General features: G+C 37.5%; 1 protein-coding gene across 1 annotated transcript in view; it reads right to left on the minus strand.

Annotated features, from left to right (window-relative positions):
• Positions 1-24,458, minus strand: part of FANCC (FA complementation group C) — a 62,764-nt gene that overhangs the window by 4,026 nt on the left and 34,280 nt on the right. The window contains exons 5-12 of the mRNA XM_082300941.1: positions 24,143-24,207; positions 21,431-21,595; positions 18,198-18,354; positions 11,886-11,938; positions 9,220-9,319; positions 6,130-6,205; positions 5,248-5,329; positions 1,698-1,869 (exon numbers count right to left, since the gene is read on the minus strand). Of these exons, the coding sequence (XP_082157067.1) occupies positions 1,698-1,869; positions 5,248-5,329; positions 6,130-6,205; positions 9,220-9,319; positions 11,886-11,938; positions 18,198-18,354; positions 21,431-21,595; positions 24,143-24,207 (870 nt within the window). The remainder of the gene's footprint in view (positions 1-1,697; positions 1,870-5,247; positions 5,330-6,129; positions 6,206-9,219; positions 9,320-11,885; positions 11,939-18,197; positions 18,355-21,430; positions 21,596-24,142; positions 24,208-24,458) is intronic.

A 24,458-nucleotide genomic window follows, 5' to 3' on the forward strand; every position in this document is an offset into this window, starting at 1 on the left:
AGCAGAATATTTAGTCCTGCACATATGAGTGAACTCCAGTGTACAGCAAAAATAGCCTTTTTGTTCTTTAAATAATTTAAACTCTTTGTATTACACTCTGGCTGGTTATCAAGGTGTTACCTACAGTACAGAGCAGGAAGACAAAATCTTAAGTCATGAGTGCACACAAAAATAACACTGAATGAAAAGTACTCCAGATTGACATCTGCCAGGAGTTGCCACACCATGTTAATCCTTAACTAGTGAGAGGTAGAAAGTGGAGTTGAGGTAGAAACCACTTCAGTGGAAAGAGCTGAGAGCTAATCTGCCAAAGGACAAATAAAAAAAAAAAAAAGCAAAAACCTAACTAAAGGCAGAAGCTTTGCATGAAGTGTGGGAATGCTTCTGAAGTAGCCTGACCTGTGCAAAAAAAAAAAAAAAGTCTCAGCTCAGATACCTAAGAAAAGAATGATAATGAACTGAAATATCAGATCTCTGGGAGATTAGTCACTGCGTGGGTTGTCAGTGGAAAAGCTTTTTTCTCACTGAAGTTTGTCTTATGTTATGACTGAATAACAAACTGATGGAATAGGGGACACACAGGGAGATTATTTCATATATGGGACAAAGTGATTTCATTCTGTGGAGTAAGAACAATATTCCATACATTGATCTGCACCTGTAGTGCAACAGTTTCATTCACTCATGTTTATTGCTCATGTATTGTCTTGTTTCCCAAAACTACATTCTAAAATTCTTTACTTCACCATAGCTCTAACGTAAGTCTGCTCAGCCAACATCCCATCCCCTGCTCCTAGACTGTAAGAAATTAGAGAGAAAAAAAATTTTGTAAGTAATTGGGATGTGATCTTTCATGTGTAGTGCCATCTGGGAGGCAGGAGGGGAAGGAAAGGAAATAAAATATTGTATAATACACTGTTGTACATGGACCATTAGGTGTAAATTTAAAGTAAATTTAAATTTACTCTTGGGGTGTACTGAGCTGCATTTTTAAATCCAGCAGAATCCATTTTCAAATTAAGGAAAACTAGACAAGTTGCAGCCTTTTGAATCTGGGCTTTGTAGATCAAATTGCTTGGGCTAGTTCAGACTTGCACAATAGGTTTAAATTAAAGGCTTTAAAGTATTTGCCTGTCTGCACAGACACACAGCACTCTTCGTGCAGTACAGTGGGTAAGGTTAGAACACTGCTCCTTCTGTTACCAACCCAGCATATGGGAATATCACATATTTATTACAGTATCACATGCCAAAAACTAGAGAGAAATCAGAATAGTTGGGCAAGGTTAGGATTCAAGGCTGTGTTTGCTAAGTATCTTCACAGTTTTAGCTGCTGTGGTTTCTCTTGTTTCCTTCTCAGAAGATGCCATAACACAGGCATGCTGAATTCTGCCACACTGATTTAAAAAATACCATCACTAGGGTAGTTTTATTTATGATTAAAAATACCCTGGTTATCCAAAAGAAAGCCAAGGAGGTGCTAATCTGTATCACATCCTTTAAAAAAAGAGGAAAAATGTTTTCTAAATGTCACAAGAAAAAAAATCTTTAAAATTCTCCACTGCAACACAATTCCCAGAGACCTTGTAAAGTCAGTACCTTTCATTTTTCTGGTGTTGCACTGTTTGTCTTACAGCAATAAGATATAATCAGATTATTGACTGCTGATTGCCACTTACTATCACTCCATTACCCACCATGGTTTGAGTTCTTTGTTGATTTTCATTCTTAGGACAGTAGTAAAATGCCAGCAGCCACAGCACAGCATTTGGTTCTACAGCAGCCTTCAGTAATTGTTCTGCTGCAATATCCAGCCATTCTCCAAAACAAGCAACCAAAAACCAGATTTCAAAAAGGTCAGTGAGGGAACTGGAAAACAACAGATAAAATTAAGTACTTCTCATTATTTAACATTTTTAACTGCCTTAAATTAACTATAAAGGGTGCTGGCATTTAACTTAAAAGAAAATCTTTAAACTCTTCCACAGAGAATACCTTACGTACTAAGCATACAAACATGTACCTCTTAATCTATTATCTGAAATCACAATCAAATGAGACACACCCAGTGCTACTAGAGATCAACCTGGACAGTAGAACAGACTATCCTTAACAGCAGCTTCTAATAAACGGTGACAAAATACTATGAATGAAAAGATACATAATAAAATTAATCCCTACTGTTTATACTGTTCAGTTGCAGGATTTCCAAAACTTTAAATCATATCTCACATATTACACTCTAACATACTGTTGCCTTTTACTTTCTCTCTGTTGCTTTCCAGGCTTATTTACTGCTTTTTGGTAATTCATGAAGTGCATCTTTTTTGGCAATTCATGAGGAATTACATTTAGATGGACTAAATATAAAGTTTTAAAGCATATTTTAAAGTATATCTCCTGACTCTTAAAATTCATGTCTTCTTAAATGAAAATTTTGAAGGTGTTTACAGAAGGACTATCACTGTACCAAAGGACCACCACTCGTCTCCACAGTTTCTCATGTGCATTCCTTTAAAGCTAGAGAAGACTAAAGAAAAGAGAACTAAGAGGGAGATGCAAACTAATGGTAGGTGTCTCAAAAGCAAAAAGTTAAACTAAGTGTGGAAGGACAAACAGAAGAACAGCTACATTAACATTAAGAACTAGGAACAACTATTCCTAATAAATTTGGCAAAACTTGAAAGAATTAGAAAGTTTTCTTATGTTTTATTCCTGAGGACTCAAAGAGCTGCTGTGCCACCTTTACAGGGAAACTACAAGAGATCTTAGAAATTCCAGGAGTTGAAGTTACCATTATCTTTAATATTTTCTACCATTACAGTGCCTGTTTTCGAGTCATGTACCCTCCACGTCTGTCCCCACCACTGTTTCTGCCTGCTCTGTAGTGGGACCTATGCTCCAGCATCATTGTCAAATTTTTCTGAGACTTACCCCCACAAAACATATGTAAGTTCATCAGTTTATCAACTGATTTCTGGTTTAAAATGTCATGTAACTTCTACTGTTCACCGAGACTACTACATATAATAATAAATCACAGCAAAGAAGCAATCTGTTGATTAGAAGGACACAGAAAGCACTTTGCTATAAGATTCACATTTGGTATAAAATAAAACCCCTGAAAACCAACCTATGTAACACGAGAGCACTGGACATAAGAAGCAACAGGATATGCTGTGTAATAGTATTTTTTCTCCTCTGTAAATCTTATTAAATAGAATACAGAATCAGGAATAAAGCAATAAAAGAAAACTGAATATGGTTTCTTCATGGATATTAGTATTGAAAACGTTAGATCCATTTTCTTTGTAACTGGGAGGGGTTTGGTAGAAAACATAATTGTTACAGGAGTTCAAAAAGGAAGTAAGAGTATATTCTGGCAAGTACAACACTAAACTAGTGTACTATTCAAAACAAAGCAGGAAGAAGACTATATATATAAGCCAAGAAAGGGCTGGGCAACAAAAGCAGAACAGACATGGTTGTATTATTGCAACACATCACAGTGCGTGATATTTGTTTTATTTATTTGTTCTAAGCTTGAGTTTTGTGTTTCTTTCAGAAGTCAGGGTCAGCTACGGGTCACACTCCAAGGACAGAAAGGTTTGACACACTTCAGGGATGAACAGGCGAGACACAGCACTGAACTGCAGCTCATACATAAAGTGAGAAGCTACCACCAGACAGACTGGCCTCAGAGGCAACAACAAAAAGCTTTTTTCTGCCACTCAGCAGAAAAAAAAAGCCTCCATGAGTTAACTGAAACCAAGCATGGTTGCACGTATCTCTGTTCCAGTACACAGGGGGAACACTGGGACAGAGTGGCTGGATAGCAGCCAGGCAGAAAGGGACCTGGGGCTACTGACTGACAGCAGCTGAACACGAGCCAGCCCAGGTGGCCAAGAAGGCCAACGGCACCCTGGCCTGTATCAGCAATAGTGTGGCCAGAAGGACCAGGGCAGTGATTGTCCCCCTGTGCTTGGCACTGGTGAGGCTGCACCTTTAGTGCTGTGTCCAGTTCTTTCCTCCGTTCAGGAAGGATGTTGAGATTCTGGAGCAAGTCCAGAGAAGGGCAACAACGCTGGTGAAGGATCTGGAGCACAAGTCCTGTGAGGACTGACTGAGGGACCTGGGCTTGTTTACCCTGGAGAAAAGGAGGGGCAGGGGAGACCTTGTTGCTCTCCACAATGACCAGAAAGGAGGGTGCAGCCAGATGGGGGTTGGTCTCTTCTCCCAGGCAACCAGTGACAGGACAGGAGGACACAGTCTGAAGCTGCACTAGCGGTGGTTAGGTTGGACAGTAGGAAGAAGTTCTTCACAAAAAGGGTGATCAGACATGGGAATGGGCTGCCCAAGGAGGTTGTGGAGTCACTGTCCCTGGATATGTTTTAAAAAAGACTGGATGTGGCACTTGGTGTTGAGAAGGTGGTGTTCGGTAATAGGTTGGACTTGATAATCTCAAAGGCTTTTTCCAACCTAGCTGATTCTGTGATTCTTGTGACCTTGTTTTGCAAGTCTGGCTGGCCTTGGTGGTCTACGTTTCTTTTGATATATTTCAAGTTTAAAATCAAAATTAATTTGGTTTCTTTGAATTCAAAAGCTGTTTAACATTCTTTGGATAGCTCACTCGCAGAGCAGACCTAAGCAAACTTGTATCCAAGCTCTCTCCGAGTCAGGTCTCATCGCACTCCTGATAAGAAAGAATTACAAGGCAGTAGCAGATAGAGATGTAAGTTTTTTCATTCTTTTCATATAGTCCCAGAACATCCCTACCAAAGCATAATTCATATATACAAACCAACCCCAAGGACAGCAGGTCAGACACATGGAGTGACAGCTCAAAGAGTAATGCAACAAAAATGATACCACAGTCTGGCAGTCACATATTTATGAAAACAAAGAAGTTTGCAGTTTGGACATTTGCACAAGCCTGCAGAAAGCCAAGCTCTTTCATAAAACAGGGTTAAAAGTTTTGAGGGAGAAGAAGGAGAATAGACAAGTAAGCATTTCAATTATGGAGCTAGGTATTTGTTGGAGGGAATGACAGAGGCTTATTGGTCAGGTATACAGATGCTACAAAGCTCAGGTTCAGTAAGTAATCTAAGTCCTGTTCTTAAATATAAATCCCTATTTAGAGAATAATAAGAAAATGATGAAATGTAACCACTAAAGACTTCAAATGACATGACCTTTTGCAAACTAACATGCAAAGGACAAAAAGTTCAAAGATCTTATACTGCTTACCTAATGTTTGTATCTTCCACTAACACTTTGAGCATATCCGAAATGTGTTTCAAGTGTTGAGACCAATATGAAGTTGGGAGTTCTGAGGATGGAGGATGAAAACAAAACTCTTAAAATCATAGCCTGTCCACTGGAACATAACAGTGAAACATTAAAGTAGCTATAAGATTTCTCCAACTTGATTCAGTTATCACAAAGCAGTTAAAATATCATTTTAAAATTTCCCAGTTTTCAACAATACCTGTTACTGTGTTTCATACAACAATTCATTGATAAAGCCATGTGAGGAAATACAGCCAGGAATATTGAAATGAAGTTGATGTTCCTTTGCTCAAGGAATATTAATATATAATCAGTGCAGTAGCATTCTCAGAGGCTCTTGTACTGAGCTTTAATTATTGTTCATATAAAACTATACCATACTGAACAGTGGTTTCTTGATCTATATGAATAGGCAGCCTGAAAAAAAATTAGGTTTGCAATCTAAAATATCAGAATTCAAGCCTCAGAGAGAAACAGAAAGCCTGTGTTTGAGAAATACATATGAATTTTTCCATAATGGCAATTACTGATATTATAGGAAGATTGTAGTATTTTTTACAATCTCTGTAATGTGGCTTCATTCCTACATAATTATGCATTCTTTCTTTGTTATTCACTTCTGATTTAGTTTTCTTTAAAGTTACATCTGTACTATTGTTACATAAGAATTAGATGTCTCTGCAGAAAAATACATTAAAAGAATATTATTAAAATTGCTAAATCAAACACACCCTATTAAGGAAACAGCAAAAAGTTATCTCTATCCCTTTTAAAGTTATTTTAAGACATATACAGACCATGCAGATTCATAATGCTGCAAATACTTAATGAAAAGCTTACCAGAAGGACGTCTGACTAAGCCTCTTACAAGGGGCTGGTGATGGAATGGGAAGTAGGCCTTCAGCGGAAATTTATGCTAAGATACAAAATCATTATTTGAAGAGGTTTCAAAACAAACCCACAGTGAATAATCTCATCTAAGGTAGTAATTAACCATACAGTCTGAAGCAAGAGAACAGAAAATTAACTCTATAGCAAATTTTAGGATTTTGCATGAAGTGGATATTTAGGAAAGGATTGCTTATAAAAAGTAATTATTTATAGATTTTAAAAGTATATGCATTAAAAAAGATTCAGAGCATGAAGAAAATGACATCTTAATAGTCTTAATCTTTTTCCCTGTAATCACGTAAGTTTTCACTCTTAATATGCAGAGCTTAAAGGTGACACTAGTTTAATTTCATTTTCCAGTGTAAACAGATTCACAGATCCTATTAAACGAAGAACTAATAACATGTACAGAATCTGAGGGCGTTGTGTAGATTATTGCCAACTGTTCAAAAATGGAAACCTAAAATACTTGGGATCTGATTCAGCACCAGGTAGGGCAGTCACAGATAACAGACTTGCCCTCTGTTTATCTGAGTACATGTGACTTGTACACTGTGAACACTGCTTGTGTAACTGAGACTAGCAGTAGCACCCCTTTAGTCTTTTTGTTCTGCAAACATGTATTACAGGCAGGTCTAACACAGAGCACGTGTGTGCAAGTACAACACCAACTCCCTTTGAGACAGACAGCCAGCCAGGCCCATGTGGTGGTGACCACTGGCACAAAATCTAGCTGGAGTCCAGTAAATACCAGAGCACAGCAGGGGCAGTGCTGGGTCCTATTTAACATCTTCATTAATGAACTGGATGAAGGGGCAGCGAGTTCCCTCAGCAAGTCTGATCATGACACAAAACTGGGAGGAGTGGCTGATCCATGAAAGGGTTGTGCTGCCATCCAGAGGGACCTTGACAGGCTTTAGAAATGGGCTGAATGAAGACAAATAAATATCAGCAAGGAGAAAGTAAAAAGTCCTGAATTTGGGGAGGAATAAATCCAGGCACCATTACATGCTGGCAGCCACCCAGCCAGAGACCAGTTAGCAGAGAAGGATCTGGGGACCAGTGGACACCAAGGTGAGCGTGAGTCAGCAGTGTGCTGACTTCTTCCTAAGCAGGTTGAAACCCCATGTTCCATTTATGCTGTCTTCAGTCTCCAAAAACATGAAAGAAAAAAGACTATCCTAAACCCAGTACCACTGTCTTTTCCTACTCTTCAGCTTTTTTTCTGCCAAAACTTGTTCTTTCTAAATGGTCTACACAGTTATTATATAAGACAGCTATTTCTGACAGCTGCCACACTGCAACACACAATCACACTTCTCCTATCATGCAAACCTGTGAACTGCCAGACTTGAACCAGTTCTTTTGCAAATTTTATGGATGCATGTTTACCTAGTGTTATTTCAATTAACTGTCTGTAAATTCCAAAGGTCTCAGGGACCAGGCAGAAGCCACTCCATCTTCTGTCATTAATGTTTTTACCATTCTTCTACTAAATGGAGCACATTATGTCCTGTCAAGGGAAATCAGATACCACAAAGACAGATACCTTACGAATATATGTAATGATGGTATGACCAAAAAAACCAAAGATATATGACTGACTTAAAGTTTAGAAAGCAATCTGTAACTGCCTTTTTGCAAGCAAACTGTTAGCTAACATTACAGCTGATTCACGAACTGTGAGACAAGAGACTTTAAATTCTATCATTGAAGATAATACCTTAATTAGAACTCCATGACTTAAACTGTATACAACTGAAATAAAGGAAACTAAATATTTAAAACCACTTCAGAAAAATGGGCAGTAGTCCATGTTGCAATGCCAGCAGGTGAAGGACTTTCACCTTGAAGAAAACGCATCACCTGCACAACTCTTAGCTCTTGGGTGTCTGATAGGTGTGGAATCTTTTACTTTCATTCTCACCCACTGATCCCACCTGGGGCTACACAGTGTGCTGTTCCATGCAGTCAGGGTGGCATAAGATTACCATGCACAGCACTCATGTATTGAGCAAGACAGCTGCCTGAAGCTGGAAGACAGATTCAATCACATTGCTAATTAAAGGCCAGTAATGCCACCATTTTCAAGAAATCCCAGCATTCTCTTAACTACCATCTCTCTCAATAGATGCAAAAAATTAAAGGAACTGGAAATTTTCTTAAGTCCAAAGTGAAGGGCTTTCAATGACAGGGTACTTTCCAAACTTGCGCCATATGAATTTGATTTCAAAAACCAAACAAGATGGTTAGGATGTGAAATGCCATTTGATTTGGGAATCTGAAATCAAATTTGCAAGCTATAAGTAAGGTAAGACTTTTTCATAGCTGTATTTTGAAATTTTAAGGTAAGAAACTGATCCTGCTCTTGTTTTAAATTAGCACAGAAGTAATTCCACTTAATTTAATTCAGTAAGACCTGTATAAACATCTGTGCAGAAGAAGAGAAACTAAGCTGTGAAACTTGAAAATTTAGACCAAGGAAAATTTCTGAGAGGCCACTGTTGAAGACCAGAAACTGAAACCAGTATGTATTCTGTGTCCCAGTATGTATTCTATGTCTTTTACTTTCTGAACAGACAAATATGACTATTCAATATGCTACTTATAATTATTTAGGGGACTGGGAATGGGGTTGTTATCTCTACTTCCTTTATTATCAGAGACCCTGCTACTGCAAAAGAAAAATGCATCTAGCGTTTTTCCTGCTTTTTATCAAAGATGAATGTTCATGCTCATGTTCACTCTACAGGCAGAAACTTCAGCATCAAGGGAACTGAGCCTGTGAAAATCACTTTAGGCAGACATACTTTATGGTTAAGTCAGGTAAATTGCTCTTACATACTGGTTTCATGCTGTAATTTTATGCGCAGGTGAAAATGTTTGAACTGAACTTTATCTATGCAGCTATAGAGGGATGCTACTATTTACCTCATTATATTCAGTCACTTCTCTTAAGCGTAGAATTGTTTTTCTTTCCTTGCAAAATTCTGCATGTTCTCACTGGAAAAAAACACTAAGAAAGAGATCTTGACTAACCTGTTTGTTTTCATTCTGATGAGCCTGAAGGAAGAGCTGTGTAAACACCTGTATTATTGTCATAACTCCTGAAGTTCCATCAGTTTCCATCAGTGCATTCCTAAGCATTGAAAAATTAGATATGACAGATCAGGTAGTGAGTCTGCCCACTACACCACTGTTAACTGAAATGAACGAAAAAGGTACATTCTTTGTATGCTGTAGATTCAAATTGTCTGAGCTTATTACACCACTAACAGAAATACTAACTTTGCAGGCTTTTTAGACTTTATTTTTAATTAAGGAAAACCAAAAACAAACCACATACACAACTCCTACAAATTAACTAGACTTAGTAAATATATACAATATACATGCAGACACACAGTTTATCCTACCAATAGGGGGAAATAAGTATAGAATTAAAAAGACTAGCACAACTTTATTAGCCAAATTTGGCATCTGATCAGTTTATTGTGTTCAGAGCAACTATTCCCATTACTAAGTCAAGCACACTTTATGGTGTTTTGTGGGACTGCATCCCACGGGCCACTCTAGAGGTTCACTAAAGGTGAATGCTTCAACTGGCCTTCTACAGTGTACAGTGCAAAATAACCTTGAGCAAGTGGAGCAAGTGGAGAAAACAGGTAGCAGTAATTTTCATTCTCTTATTTGAAAGACATATATAGAAAGGAGAGAAAATGTTCAGAGTAAGTTGCCAGTGAGATACAAGTATCAGAGAATTGTTTCATTCCTTCTAAAAGATATGAAGAGCTAACACATTACTGTAACAGAAATCTCACAAAACTACAGGCAAATATAATCCCTGATATAAAAAGAAAACACAGTACACAGAAACTCAAGACAGTCTAGGTGCATGGACTTCTGTACAGCCACACATAGCAAGAAAACTCTGAGAAATAAAAGCAGGAAGTAATATCACTGTGATAAAATAACTTAGCACAATTATCTCAATATGCATGCAAATAGCAGTAAAAGTTATTACAGAAAGAGTCACAATGCTTAGATCCATACTCGTAACAGAACACTAACTCCAAAAATAAAAGAAGTTTCACACCAGCTATAGAAACCTAACAGAGTTTCCAAACAAGCAAGTACAATTTCTTTATCAGCAGTTCTCTAAAATCTCACACGTGATTACAACTGGAATAGTATCTTAACATCTGCACACCACTTGAGAATAGTTGGAAGGATGTTAGAGAAATACAACAAAAATAAACACAAGGCTGCATAAACCAACTGGTCCTCAAAAGCCAGCTAACATATACAGCTTCATGTAAATAACAAGAGGACATGAGACATAGATTTCTTGAAATACATCAAGGTTTTAATACCAAAAATGTAGAGGAACAAGCATACTAAACAGAAATAATTCAAAGTAAAAAAACAGAGGAGAAATGTAGACTTACAAACAGCAAAACAACATTTTTTAAGACAATTTGAAACATTAATATAAGTGCAAAGTTTTACTAGGAAATACTGTGTTGGACAAAGTCCTGCATTAGCTAAGAAACAAAATTTTATCCATTTCTACTGTCTACCAAAGGGAAAGGTTGCAAAAGAGTAGTGAAGTCATGTGTTTTTCTTAGAAAACATTTTATATACCATGACCTTAAATAAGCCAAGAAGCTTGAACAAATTTTGTCTTCCTGTACCATCACAATATACAGCCTCCAGCCTAAGACATCAGCACACGTCTGCTGAAGTCACATCAATTTCTAAGTGCATCTTGTTTTGGGAAAGTGATTAGTCTCAAATCTTCAGAAAATGCCATCTGTGTGCAGACACAGGACCACAGCAACAAAGGACTGCCAGAGCAGTAGCTGCCAAGTGGCCTCACTCTCATAATACAGTGGTCTACGGTTTCTACAGCAAAGACTGTTCTGTTAGTGCCTGCATGAACCTAAACATGCACACAGACACACAAATGCCCCCAAACAGGTGTACCTGGGAGCCCTGTTTTCTTAAGAAGGGAAACACTTGATGAGCAAAGGATGTCAGTCACTAAATACATTATTGTTGTATTGGAATTGTTAATACTGAAAAATTAGTAAGTGTTAAGTCAAGAGAAAAGAGAAAAGCCACTGAAAACTGAGTATAAAGGATTAGAAGCCCCCACATGTTAACCAATATATTGGTTGCTTCAAAATAATTTTAATGCATTCAAAACCAAACTCATTATAACAGGTGGATCAATAGTTTAATGCCGTTAAGAGCCTATCTAACATAAATCCTGAAAAAACATTAACAAAATATAAAAGAAGCTACACTGGTAAGTGCAAAAGTTTTTGCTAAATGCCACCTTCATGCTGGCATGGGCAAAGCCAGTTCAGCATTTATAATTTTCAGCCCAAAACTGTATTTCAACCACAAATCTCTACTAAAGTACAAAATAAATTACGAATTTTAAAGGCTAAAATACAATGTAGTCAACTGTACCAGTGATCACTATAATGTAACTTTAAATAAAGTTCATTAGATTTTTAACATTTTTCATTATTTGCAGTGCACTACACAGAAGGGGACTTGAAAGCACACAGGTAAAGAAGAAGATATCCTGAAATTATAATATGTTGTAGATTATAATATTGCTGCTTCTTGTGAAGAAAACCTCAATGCTTAAATGGGTCATTTAAAACTCTTCCCACAGTAATTTCAAGACTTACTTGAAAATTTCATTTACAATTCTGAAAATGGCAGGATGGCTTGCTGCTTGTGGCTGTCGATAAACAAATGAAAGAAAATTAGATATTAATCAGAAACAACTCAAGACAACCGTCACTGCATGATTTACAGATTAACTCATGGATGCTATTACATAGCCATTATTAAACTGTAACTCTCAGATCAACTCTTACTAAACCCTCAGATTTTCTCAGGATTAGAATTCTTAGGATTCTCCACATCGAGACCAAGCAGGCTCAACAGCTGATAAATGCAAACACCTGGGATCCTAAACTGTTTATGACAACAATCACTACAAATACTAAAGGTGGCAGACAGAAAGAACAAGTTGTTGCATGCAATTGCTAGAGGCAAGACACAAGGAGTAGATTTTCAAAAAGCTTTTCCTTCCTCTTTGCAGACAATCCTTTCTGGATGTGCTTTGAGACTCTTGCTACATCTTCAAAATTAAATTCCAGAAATTAAATTGATTTTATCGCCTTTGCCTTTAATAGTTTTGCATGCATTTTGATCCAAGACATTTTTTCACAGTATTATCTTCTTTGTGAACTTCAGAGTTGCTAGTACAAGCTAAATACCTCAGTGCATCAATTTTTTTTTTGAACTAGTGAAGCCTTTTACCATGCTCCCACACGAAAGACTGTTTTGAGAAAGTTGTTATCTTAAACATGCACCAGTAAACACACTGCTTTTTAATTCCATATTCTTAGGCTTTTATAAAACACCTAGAATAAAAACCACTTACAATTCCCCAAAGTACTAAGTTAAATTCTAAGTTAAAAAGCAAATCCTTGATTAGTGTCTCTGATGTTAGAACCTGAAGATTTGGTAAGACTATAGTTCTCGAACAACTAGAGTAAAGCATGTCTAACAAAATGCATTCTCTAACCTTTAGGAAGCATAGTGTTTATAAAATGGCATTTAGTAATACAGCTTAAAGTGCGTAACACACTACTGAAAACTTGTATGCATTTGTTTCAAGCTAAAACGTACCAAGCAGAAAATTAATATTGTAATAATACATATAACTTACGTTTATAAAAAACCAACAGTTTTAATAATTATGATAATACTATTAATAACAATAACGCAAATAAAACAACATCCTTTTAATTATACACAGGGAGAATGAGGACTTGGCTTAATACGATCCCTACATGGTAATATTAGAAAACAAACAACCCTTACTAAAAACTGCCTAAAAACTGTCTCCCCGTCTCCCCCAGCTGTCTCTGCCATACTGTGAACAGGAGGCGGCCCCTCATTTTGCTGTTTTGCCCCGTTTTCTTTGTGCCGCGGCTGCAGCCAAGCTGTGCTATCGAACGTGCGCCACCTCCCGCTCCAGAGCCGGCACAGCCGGCGGCTGCCCCCAAATCCCACTGCCGCCGGAGGGAGAGAAGGAACCGCCGGGATGAGACGAACAGGAGGCACGGGCCTCTCCTTCTTTTGCGGGTTTCTTTTGTTTGTTTAGTTTTGGTTTTGGGTTGTTTTTCTGTTTGTTGGTTTGGGTTTTTTTAAGAAAATGTTTGACTAGATAGATCCCCAAAGCTGCCTTCCAAATGGAACCCTTCTGAGGGTCTAGAGAGCAATGGAGAGTACGGTTTCAGCCCTGTGGGCTAAATGGTTGATTCAGTGATTTCCCCCCACCGTCTTTCAGACACTCTACCTATCTTTGCACACACACTTCTATGATGATGAACCAACACACTGTAGCTTAAGACAGGTTGGATGCAAACCAGAAAGGGTCCACCAGCACATTGGCTCACATACCAAAATCAAATCCTAGTTCTTTTGAACAAGTCCAAAATAAATATATACAAACTGCCAAATGTGTTTTTATTTTGATTCCATCAATATTATGAGTAATTTTATCTATACTTCCTCTTTTCTTCCTGGCTCTGTACATTGGGGAGTATCTTGACTGTAGAGCTCAGGCACAGTGGGGATAAGGCTGGAGTGCCTTTGGTGACAGTCAGAGGCACTGTCTCTCCCAGCAAGGCAGAGATCCTGCTGGGAGTCTGTTACAGACCACCCAACCAGGATGAAGTGAAATATTCTATCAGTGGATGGATGTTTCATGGCCTCTAGCCCTTGTTCTTGTGGGAGATTTTAACTTGCCAGGTGTCTGCTGGAAGCACAGCACAGTGGAGAGGAGACAGTCTAGGAGGTTCCTGGAGAGTGTGGAAGGTAACTTCTGACACAGCTGGTAAGGGAGCCTACCAGGGCATGCCCTGCCAGACCTGCTGTTTACGAACAGAGAAGGGCTGTGGGAGAAGTGGTGGTAAAAGGCCATCTTGGGCACATTGACCATGGAATGATAGTTTCTCTACTCATGGTGAAATAAGGAAGGGGATCAACAGAAATTCTACCTTGGACTTCCTGAGGGCAGACTTTGACCTGTTCAGGACACTGGTTCAGAGAGTCCCTCAGGAAACTGCCCTTAAAAACAAAGGGGTCCAGGAAGGCTGGACATGCTTTAAGAAGAATGCACAGGAGCATGCCATCTCCATGTGCCAATAGATGAACTGGCAGAGAAGACAACTACCCTGGCTGAGCAGGGAGCTTTCATAGGAACTCAGGGGAAAAAAGAGAGATTTATGACCTTTGGAAGAAGGGGCAAGCAACTCAGGATGTTATTAGGTCATACAGAGAATAAACTAGAAAGGCAAAACCTCAACTAGAACTCGATCTGGCCACTGCTGTGAAAGATTATAAAAAGTGGTTTTATAAATATATTAACTACAAAAGGAGGGCCAAGGAAAATCTCCATCCTTTATTGGATGCTAGGGGGAACAGAGTCACCAAGGATGAGGAAAAGGTTGAGGTATTTAATGCCTTCTTTGCCTCAGTCTTGCCAATAAGACCAGTTATCCTCAGGGCAGCCAGCCCCCTGAGCTGGTAGACAGGGATGGGGAGCAGGACAGACCTCCTGCAATCCAGGAGGAAGTTGTTCGTGATCTGCTGTGCCACTTAGACAACCACAAGTCTGTGGAGTCAGATGGGATCCACCCAAGGGTGCTGATGGAGCTGGCAGAAGTGCTCACTAAGCCGCTCTCCATCATTTATCATCAGTCCTGGCTAACTGAGATCCCAGATGTCTGAAGGTTGGCCAGTGTGGCAGCCATCCACAAGAAGGACTGGAAGGAGGATCTGGGGAACTACAAGACTGTCAGCCTGACCCTGGTGCCAGAGAAGGTTACAGAACAAATCATCTTGAGTTCCATCACACAGCACATACAGGACAACCAGGGGACAAGGCCCAGCCAGCAGGGCTTTGGGAAAAGCTGCCTGACCAACCTGATTGCCTTTTATGACCCGGTAACCTGCCTATTGGATGAGGGAAAGGCTGTGGATGTTGTCTATGTGGACTTCAGCAATGCACCTCACTGCAAGGACATTGAGGGGCTGGAGTATGTCCAGAGAAGGGCATCAGAGCTGGTGAAGGGTCTGAAGCACAAGTCCTGTGAGGAGCAGCTGAGGGAGCTGGGGTTGTTCAGGCTGGAGAAAAGGAGGCCCAGGGGACACCTTACTGCTCTCTACAACTGCCAGAAAGGACGGTGCAGCCAGGTGGGGGTCATCTCTTCTCCCAGGCAACCAGTGACAGGAGAAGAGGACAGAGTCTCAATGTGTGTGTACATCAGGAAGAATTTTGTCAGTGAAAGGGTGGTTAAGCATTAGAACAGGCTGCCCAGGGAGGTGTTGGAGTCACCATTCCTGGAAGTGTTCAAAAAACAACTGGATATAGCACTTTGAGGTGTGATTTAGCAGACATGGTGTTCAGTCAAAGGTTGGACTCAATGGTCTTGGAGGTCTCTTCCAACTGTAATGATTCTGTGATTCTAAGCTGACAAGGTGGAAAACAAAGTGCAGCAAGAACAGATGGTTTATAAAGAAGAAGCTGACAAATTGTAAGCCCTCTCAACCTATTGCACTTTTCTTGTAACACACCTATGAAAGAAATAAAACTACTTTGGAAACCTATCTCAGAACCAAACACAAACTATAAATGACACTGATTCAATCACATCTCTTTTTACATACACAGGCTTTAAAAATCTATGTATATACATATCTATATCCATTTCTGGTCAAGTATAAAATACTAGTAATATGTATTTACTGCAAGTTTAGTTGTTAATGCACACATACAAACCTTAAAGTTACTTCAGGAAGGAAGACATCCACTCACCCACCCAATTCCAAAGAAGCTAAGAGACCAGCTGTGATGGTCACTTCCCTTGTTTTTATTCTGAGTAACTACAGGACTTCCAATATTAATTCCAGTTTAGCCACAAACACAAACATAATAGCATGCCATATAAACATAAGTTAGTGGACCATCACACAACAATTACTCTTGGAATTAAAATATACGAGTAGTACATACCAAGTTTCTTTCATAATAGAAGTACAGTGGTTTACAACTATCTGGGTACCTTAGATCTCTAGAGGTTTATGTACAGTATGATTACTGTATCAAGATACTTGATTTAGATAAATTACTCTGATAATGCAATTATGGAAGAGCTTATTGAAATTTCCTCTTATAATGCACTATAATCAAATCACTAGCATATTTCTGCCTGTTTGTCCTCTAAAGATTTTCTTCCAAATAGGAAAGTAGAAATCTAGTTTTGTCTCATGATTCCGCCATTACCATATCCATAAGGTAAACAGAGCAAACATCCTAAAATACCATAATCCAACTGCCAAAAAATGCACATCCACATTCCTAAATAAATTCTTATATATCCTTTAGGCAGGCTAAATTAACATATTCTTGTATAATCAGGGCTGACTGATTTAATGTCACACAAGTATATCTTTACAGTACCATGTACATGTTGTACAAAACATCATTATACATTTAGAACACAATTTCTGGATCACATTATTTTCCCTCTATATTGCCTCTCTGAAGCTTCTCATCCTGTTGTTTTTAATTGTTATGCCATCTCCCATTTATGCACCCTCCTTCTTATCAATGCCCATCAATCATCAATATCCATCTGCAAAATGCTCTCCTCTTTATGGCTTCATTCATTCCAGTCTTTGTCCACAGGATGGATCTCTAAACCAGCTTTCAAAGCTGCTGCACTGGTCTTGCCACTCTGTCAATATCTTATTTTGAAAGCACAAAGTCTTTGGAGCAGAGGCAAGTAAAGACAACCTAAGTGTGCCAGCACAATAATGTTCCATACTTTTCAGAGATCAGGATGTGAAGACAGTGTTAAGTGTGAACATTTTTAATAAACAACAAAAAACAACACTTGAAAAAGATATTTGACTTCTTTTTAGGTATTTATAACTTAGATTTAGAGATTTTTCTTTTCCTAACCTGGTACGTGGTGTAGTACCAGACACTATATACAACTCAGTTTATCTTGTATAGGAAAATTAGGCACAGACCCTGTATATAGCCTTGTTTGCTGCAATATATCTAAATCCCCAGGTGACATATGAAGAACTGCTGATGCCAAGCATTTATGAGATTTGCAAGTATCATACTGGATCCCTAAATATGAGACTTGCAGATTCAAAAGGAAGAATACTTAAAGGTAGCATTCTTTTCCCGACTAGAACACATACTCTGTAAGCCGTTTCATAGGCTGAAAATAAGATACTTTATGCCATTCTTTACTTCTGTCATTTTATGAAACATATAATTTGAGTGCATTGCACACATGCAATTTCACACTGTAATTAACAATTAAATTTACATTTAGTGCTGCAACTAGCTCATTATTTTGGAAAAAGTATACAGTTTTCTCTTAAGGAAGATTTTTGGTGCTCCACCTAGCGCAGAATTTGAAAACAAATTTTAATTACAGTTTAGCAAATGTTTTGCATTAAGAATTTTGTCCAGGTTTGCAAATAAAACCAAGTAACAAAGCAGTCCATAATAAAATAATCTACAAGGGGTTCCAATTGTTTAGATTCCTGAACTCCAGGGGCACAGAGACTGAAGTAAAAACAAATTCAAATCCTTCCTGGCCAGAGTTTATAATTTTTTAAGACAGAGGAAGGTGCTCAGCACTCTCACCAGGGGAATCCTCACTTTTTTACCCATTCTTCATCACTGCATGAAATCTTTTTTTCTCTTCTACCAATTAACTGTAAAAATTTTAAAAATTAGTGATCTTTTTAAGACTCAAGATTTGGCTTGCATTAACGAGCCGGATATCCCATAATGGCCATTTATGCTGATGTATGTCTACACGTTGACATATTTGAAAACTCTCACTCCTGAAGCAGGAAAGAGCAGTATCAAATGTACTACATGTTGCACATACCAGCAACGAGTCTTTCATGACACAAGCCACTTCTTCCAGTGAATTCAACTGAATGGAAAACAACTGGTCTAAAAGATGTAAGGTAGCTTTTTCAAGGCTTGGTAAGTGACGAAGCCAAAGGCTGAAGACAGCTGATTCAGGAAGGGAGATCTTCTTCCTGTTTTAGAGAGAAAAATACTGTTTTACCTGAGTAACTGGAAGGAAGACAAAAAAATGTACTTTTATTTTTTTTCTTTTTTTAAACATATTGGGTAAAACGAAGGCACGAAGATTAACCTGAAGCAAGAGAGAGAAAATCTTGTTTACAGTACCCTGTTCAACAGCAAATTGTAATAGCAAAGAATGACAGGAAATCACCATAATCTACAAATGCAACTTTACCACATGTGTTTAAAACCTAAAAATTTGGTCATCATGGATCCCATCAAATGGAAGCAGAAGGTTTAAGTCTGGAGCTCCCTTCATCTCTCAAGAAAGGTCCTGTCCCTGGACCTTTGCGCTCTCTCCAACCTGTACTAGCACTGCAGACAGCTACTGACAGATGAGCAGGAAGGTCCTGCATAATATTTCTTCTGTATAAGCAAAGCATTACTTATCTTTGCAGAGGAATAAGGAAAAAACCCAAAACCAACAATAACAAAAAGGAGAAAAAAAGAACAAAAAAAGGAAAAAGAAATTACTTAGAGGTAGGTAAGTCTTCAGCCTGCCAGCTGACCAGAGCCATTTAAAAGAAAAATAGTTAAGAAGACAAGTTATCTCTTCACCTAAAGACTTCAACTACTGCTCAGCTGTAGTGTTGTATCACTACAAAAAAAGGGCACGGTGTGGACCATCATGAATCAAAATACACTAAACTAACCACCCAAGAAGAGATATCGTAGCACGAACATCATAGAATATTTTTGTAGCTATTGTGATAGTTGCAAATTAAAAGGTCAAAACCGAAACAATACATAAATAATAAGAAATATTTGCACTGGTCTTAAATCAAGTTAAGATTAAAAAACCTAAAATTAGCCTGGAGAGTATATGCAAAGCAAAGCAATTGATAAGAAAGAAAAATACCAGTAGAAAGAATAGTAATGACATTTTAGGATCTATTTTCAATGTATTTCTTTTGTCATATATTCATTAAAATATCAGCTCTCAGAATTCTGAATTTCATTACAAAGCTTGTATTTTTTCTACTCAATACTATGGAATGACCTTAAAGTGTACATGTGAAGACAAGAAATATGTCAAAGTATCCAGAACTTCAAAATGGTAAAGCAGTGCTCAATTTCAGGATGCTGTTAATTTATTGAGTATTACTATTAAAGCACATATGCACATCAGAGTAAATTAAGAATGACAAGAGATTAGCTAATTATGCTACTGCCAACTTTATTGCTTTCTTTGTGGTAGCATGGTAGATATTACAGATATTATGGCAGGAAAAGAAAGCTAATAAGCTCACATAGAGGTGTTGCAACTCAAAGATTTAAAAACAATATAGGAAGTTAACTGTAGTGATTATATTCCTGCAGCTGAACTTGCAGATGGTCCCACCGGGACAATTCAGCATTCTTTGGAGGCCTGCAAGTGCCCTATTTTCTGGGGCAGGCTTCACCCATGTTCAGAAAGAAGATGTGTTTGAAACACAACAGAGTTAAGGAGAATAAAACTCAGTTGTCAGAGTGGGGAAAAAATTAAAATACAAGCACATTCACATTAAGACCACATGAGTTCAGTCCAGGAATATATCATGCAAAGCATGCATGAGCCTGTATCTGCCCTCAGGGAAACCACGCACTTTTGTTGAGCACCCTGCAAGAGTCCCTTAGTCAAAAGCCATGTGAAATCAGGTATTTTTGCTCACTGTGATAAGCAAGCAACTCAGAAGTTAAGAAAAGAGACATTTATTTCAGTCAGAAGAACCTCTTATGACCATCCAAAGAATGGCCATACTCACAGTATGAAGTGTCAGAAGTCTGTCATGATGGACTGCCTATCACCTTACTGATACGAGAACAAACCATCTGTACAGAACCTGCGAACTTGCTCTCTCAAAGTCTTCCAAACTTGTGGAGCACAAACAGTCAGAAGCCACAAAATACAGACAAGTGAAAGAGTGAAAGACAGCTATGTCTTTTTGGGCACATCTTTTACTACAAACCTCCACATGCCTTTTTCATTCCTTTTCCTCAGCTTCTACTAACATGTATGGATTAGTTACTGTACTTCTCCATTAACTACTTTTTGTCTGGAGTCCTCAATGGATCACCACAAAAATCTTCATTAGAACATCTCAGAAATTATGAGTACAGAGGAAGCAATTAAAACTGATTAAAAACAGGAGAAAAATGGATAATTGACATAAAGTATTCACAAGGGACATTTTCTAGCATAAAAAATTTGTTTATAATATAGCGCCTCAGCTGCATGTTGAACAAAGCAATTCTCAAGCAAAAGTAGCTGTGCTTTCCCTGACATCCTCCCTTTCCTGGCACAGCCAGCCTTACTGATGTTCAGCTTCACTCAGCTGGTTTTCATCCATAGACTGATTTTATCAGAACAGTGGGTTTAGTGGTAGCAAACAAACAAAGCTGTATTTCACAAATTGCTCCTCTCTCAAACTCATTAAAACGAATCTGCTGAAAACCAGGAGAACAAATTTCACAAAAAAAACAAAAAATCCCAAACCAAAATAAAATAAAAAAACCAAACCAAACCAAAAAACCACAAAAAAAACCCCAAAACCAAAAATCAAAAACCAAAAAAAAAACCCAATAAAAGAACAAAACAACCAAAATAAAACAAAAACTACAAAACTGGAAAGAATTATGAAAACATCAAACATAAGAATCTATCTTACACACAGAAAAATTAAAATGGCTCCCAAAATTTCACGTTAGGAATCCTAATATACTTATATGACAGGCAAATGACATTTCTATGAAAAATTATCACAATTTCCACAAAATTACTAAAATCTGTTGAAGGTTTTAACCTCCTTTTTAGGGAATAGGTGGGACAAAAACCCAGCCAATATTTGAAGCTGCTATGCCACAACTTGTGCATCAGTGTAAAATTCTGCTTTGGCCCACAAGCTCTGCTATTCAAATGCAAAGGTAGTATTTTACTAGAAGGCAGGTATACAGTGCATTCAGCATACAAACCTAGACAAGAGACATTGAATTGAATTGATAATCTTTATGAAAAAGCAAAACAATAACACAAACCCTGCTACTTACTTTAAAAAGGCCTCATTCACAGCCTCTAGAAACTCTGAACTGAGAATTTCTTTTGATGAACCTCCGTGGTAAAGAAGGAGAGTTTCCAGCAATGGAGTTAAGTCAGGCAAAGTAATGAGAGGCACACAGAAAATGGACACAGCATTCACACGACTGGCTGAAATGCTGAAGGAAAAAATAAACACAGTTCATATTTCAGAAAAGTCATAATTTCTAAACTGTTAAGCTAAAAAAAGGATATTAATTAATCACAGAAGATTAAATGTAAGAGATGCATACTTAACTGCTGAAAAATTATTTACTAGAATGACTGTTGACATATCATTCCTTATTGTGTGCAGAATGTTAAGAAGTCAGATAAAATTTTGATATTTAAATGCTCAAAGCAAACCATTTAAGGGATATCAACACAATTCTGAATTGAAACCAGTTGTGTTGGTTCCATCACCCTGTCCTTCCTACTAGACAGTGCTTTGTCTTTCCCAGATGGAAGATTACAGATTCATAGCTTTCATGTAAGTTTCCTGGAACTCCAGAAGAGACAACCTAGCTGCCTTTCAGGCCTCCTGTTGCTTTTTTAACCCCTCTCTCCTCTCAACAGAAACAATTTATGAATCCTGCTGTCTTCAAGTGCTCAGCTGAAAAATTTTTGCTTACAGATCTACAGCCCTACAGCTGAAGGAATATGCAGCACCTTTGGATCTTAATATACGAAACACTCATTGGATCTTCTCACTAACACTACGTGGTTGGAAATTATCAAAGACAGTGGAATCTGGAACATAAAGAAAATACGGAACCTTTGGAACATTAAAAAAATTAAAATGGCAGAGACTACATTTGCAAAAAGAAATCACAACTTTCCCAGAGAATATATATTGTTCCTAGCACATGAAACTGTAGTTTTGACAGGAAGACACTTATAAAGACCAAGAACTATGAAATACTGAATTCTAGCAAATTAAAGGGTGCTAGATTGTTCGTAAAAGGCTTCCCTGAGTTCCTGCAAGTTCCTCCTGATTCACTAAATGAAGTGCATTCTCTGCAAGAACCTGAAACTATTTTCTTTGGGGAGTTACCAGTATCACCCCTGAAGACCTGAGAGGGGAATTAAGATGCTGCTCAGCAGTGTGGACATGAGGTACTAATCATTATCATATAAACAGAGAGAGAAATATAACATGATGTATTTTCAAAGATGCACATTTCTGAGTAGTTATCTGATTAAATACGTGTTTAAGTCTTCTTATACTGAAATACTTCAAAATGCACTTTTGCTACAAGTGTTTTTGTAGGAATGGTAATTATTGGGAAGACCTTATTGTGCAGCAGTATTTTCCAGGATACACAGACCTGAAACTCTAAATCAGTTCCCTTTGCAAAATTATATTTCTAATTCCTTATGCAGGATTAGCAAAGTTTACTACATAATCTTCAAAATATGTTCTTGGTGAATAGTGCACAATGCACTCCACTGTGTACCATGAATTTGCACAGACACTGTCATCTGAGTTTTTTAAAGTATCACTAAATGGAGAAAGGAGAAAATGTACACCTGTAAAAGCAGACTACTTTTGCCTCAGGAATTTGAATAAACAGCCATATCACAATTTCTACACTCAAAAATCCACCTAAGTTCAAAGTTCTCCCTTTCTCCCAGCAGAAATCCAGTATTCCTCTTCCCAGCAACCTCAACCAAGCTAAGTCTGTTTCATCCTACTTTTTAAAATGTGGGTGTTTATTTCCTACATGGAATGAAACTTTGTGATACCCCTCATTAACTGTGTCCATGATTTTAATACTAATGTCTGTTCTAAACTAATTCAGCTCATTTAACCTTTCTTACCAGAGAGAAGAGCCAAGTTTCTGGCGCATGATACAAGAAAGATACTTCAATCAGCTTCTTGTTTCCTGTAATTTTACAAGCTATGTGGTATAAAATAGGTCATAAAACTCTTTTCTTCATAGCATCCCTTTTGACTCTAAGGACAACAGAATGTGCATGGGCATTTTCTTTAATTCAATTAATTAACTGTTAATTATTCCAATTTTATTAATATTCAAATGTTTTAATTTACTTATTAGTTATTTTACTATTTAATAACAATTTCATTTAGTTTATTACATGACACTGTTAGTGTAATTATTTAATCACTAATAATTTACTTATTAAATAAGTATTGCTTATTTTTATTTATTACTCTATTATTAATAATTTAGTAAATTGAATAAACTTAAAACAGAAGACACAACTTTAATTCATAGTTTATATTAAAAATATCTATCCTCATTTTTTCAGTTGTTTTTTTAGCTGCAATTCATTCAATTTAAATGCAATCAAAAGCGTCTACTGACATTCAAATGACCTAATTTTTACAGTACCAACAAAAGGCTATGATCAGCATTTCAAGCTCAGTAGAAAGGTACAAATCAGACAGCAAAAAGGCATGATCATGTGAAAAATAGTGACAACAGCAGCATTAAGCAAATGGTCTTTGAAGGTCCCTTCCAACCATTCTGTGACTCCTAGGTTAAGTAAAAACTCTTAGGTGAAGCCCAACTTAACAAGGTCGTCCACACCTTAAATTATCTACATATGTATCCAACACTTTTCAACTGAAGCCTAAGTTGCCCAAGACTGTAAAATGATCCTCACTGAACTGTAATGACCCAAACCAAAACATACCAAAATTATGTTTAGATAACACCTACCTCCCCTGAATGTTAAGTCCATTGAACTGGTTTTCTCTGAGTTCTGTTACTAATGAAACGACCATCTGTTAAATAAAATAAAGATAAATAAAATAAAATACATTACATTTACTGCCAATAAGCAGACATTAGTTGCATGGTTCTGTATGTGACTGAGGTACTGTAAATGTTAATAACTTTCTCTGTTCATCTATTTTGATTTTTTTGATTTTTTAACTGTTGATGTCAAATTGAAGCTCTCCTAATCACTGAACAAACTGTACTGCAAAACATTATTGTAACACATTATATACTTTATACATTTTAAAACTAAAAT

The sequence above is a fragment of the Coloeus monedula genome (assembly GCF_965178545.1).
Source record: "Coloeus monedula genome assembly, chromosome: Z".
In the NCBI taxonomy this organism is placed as follows: domain Eukaryota; kingdom Metazoa; phylum Chordata; class Aves; order Passeriformes; family Corvidae; genus Coloeus; species Coloeus monedula.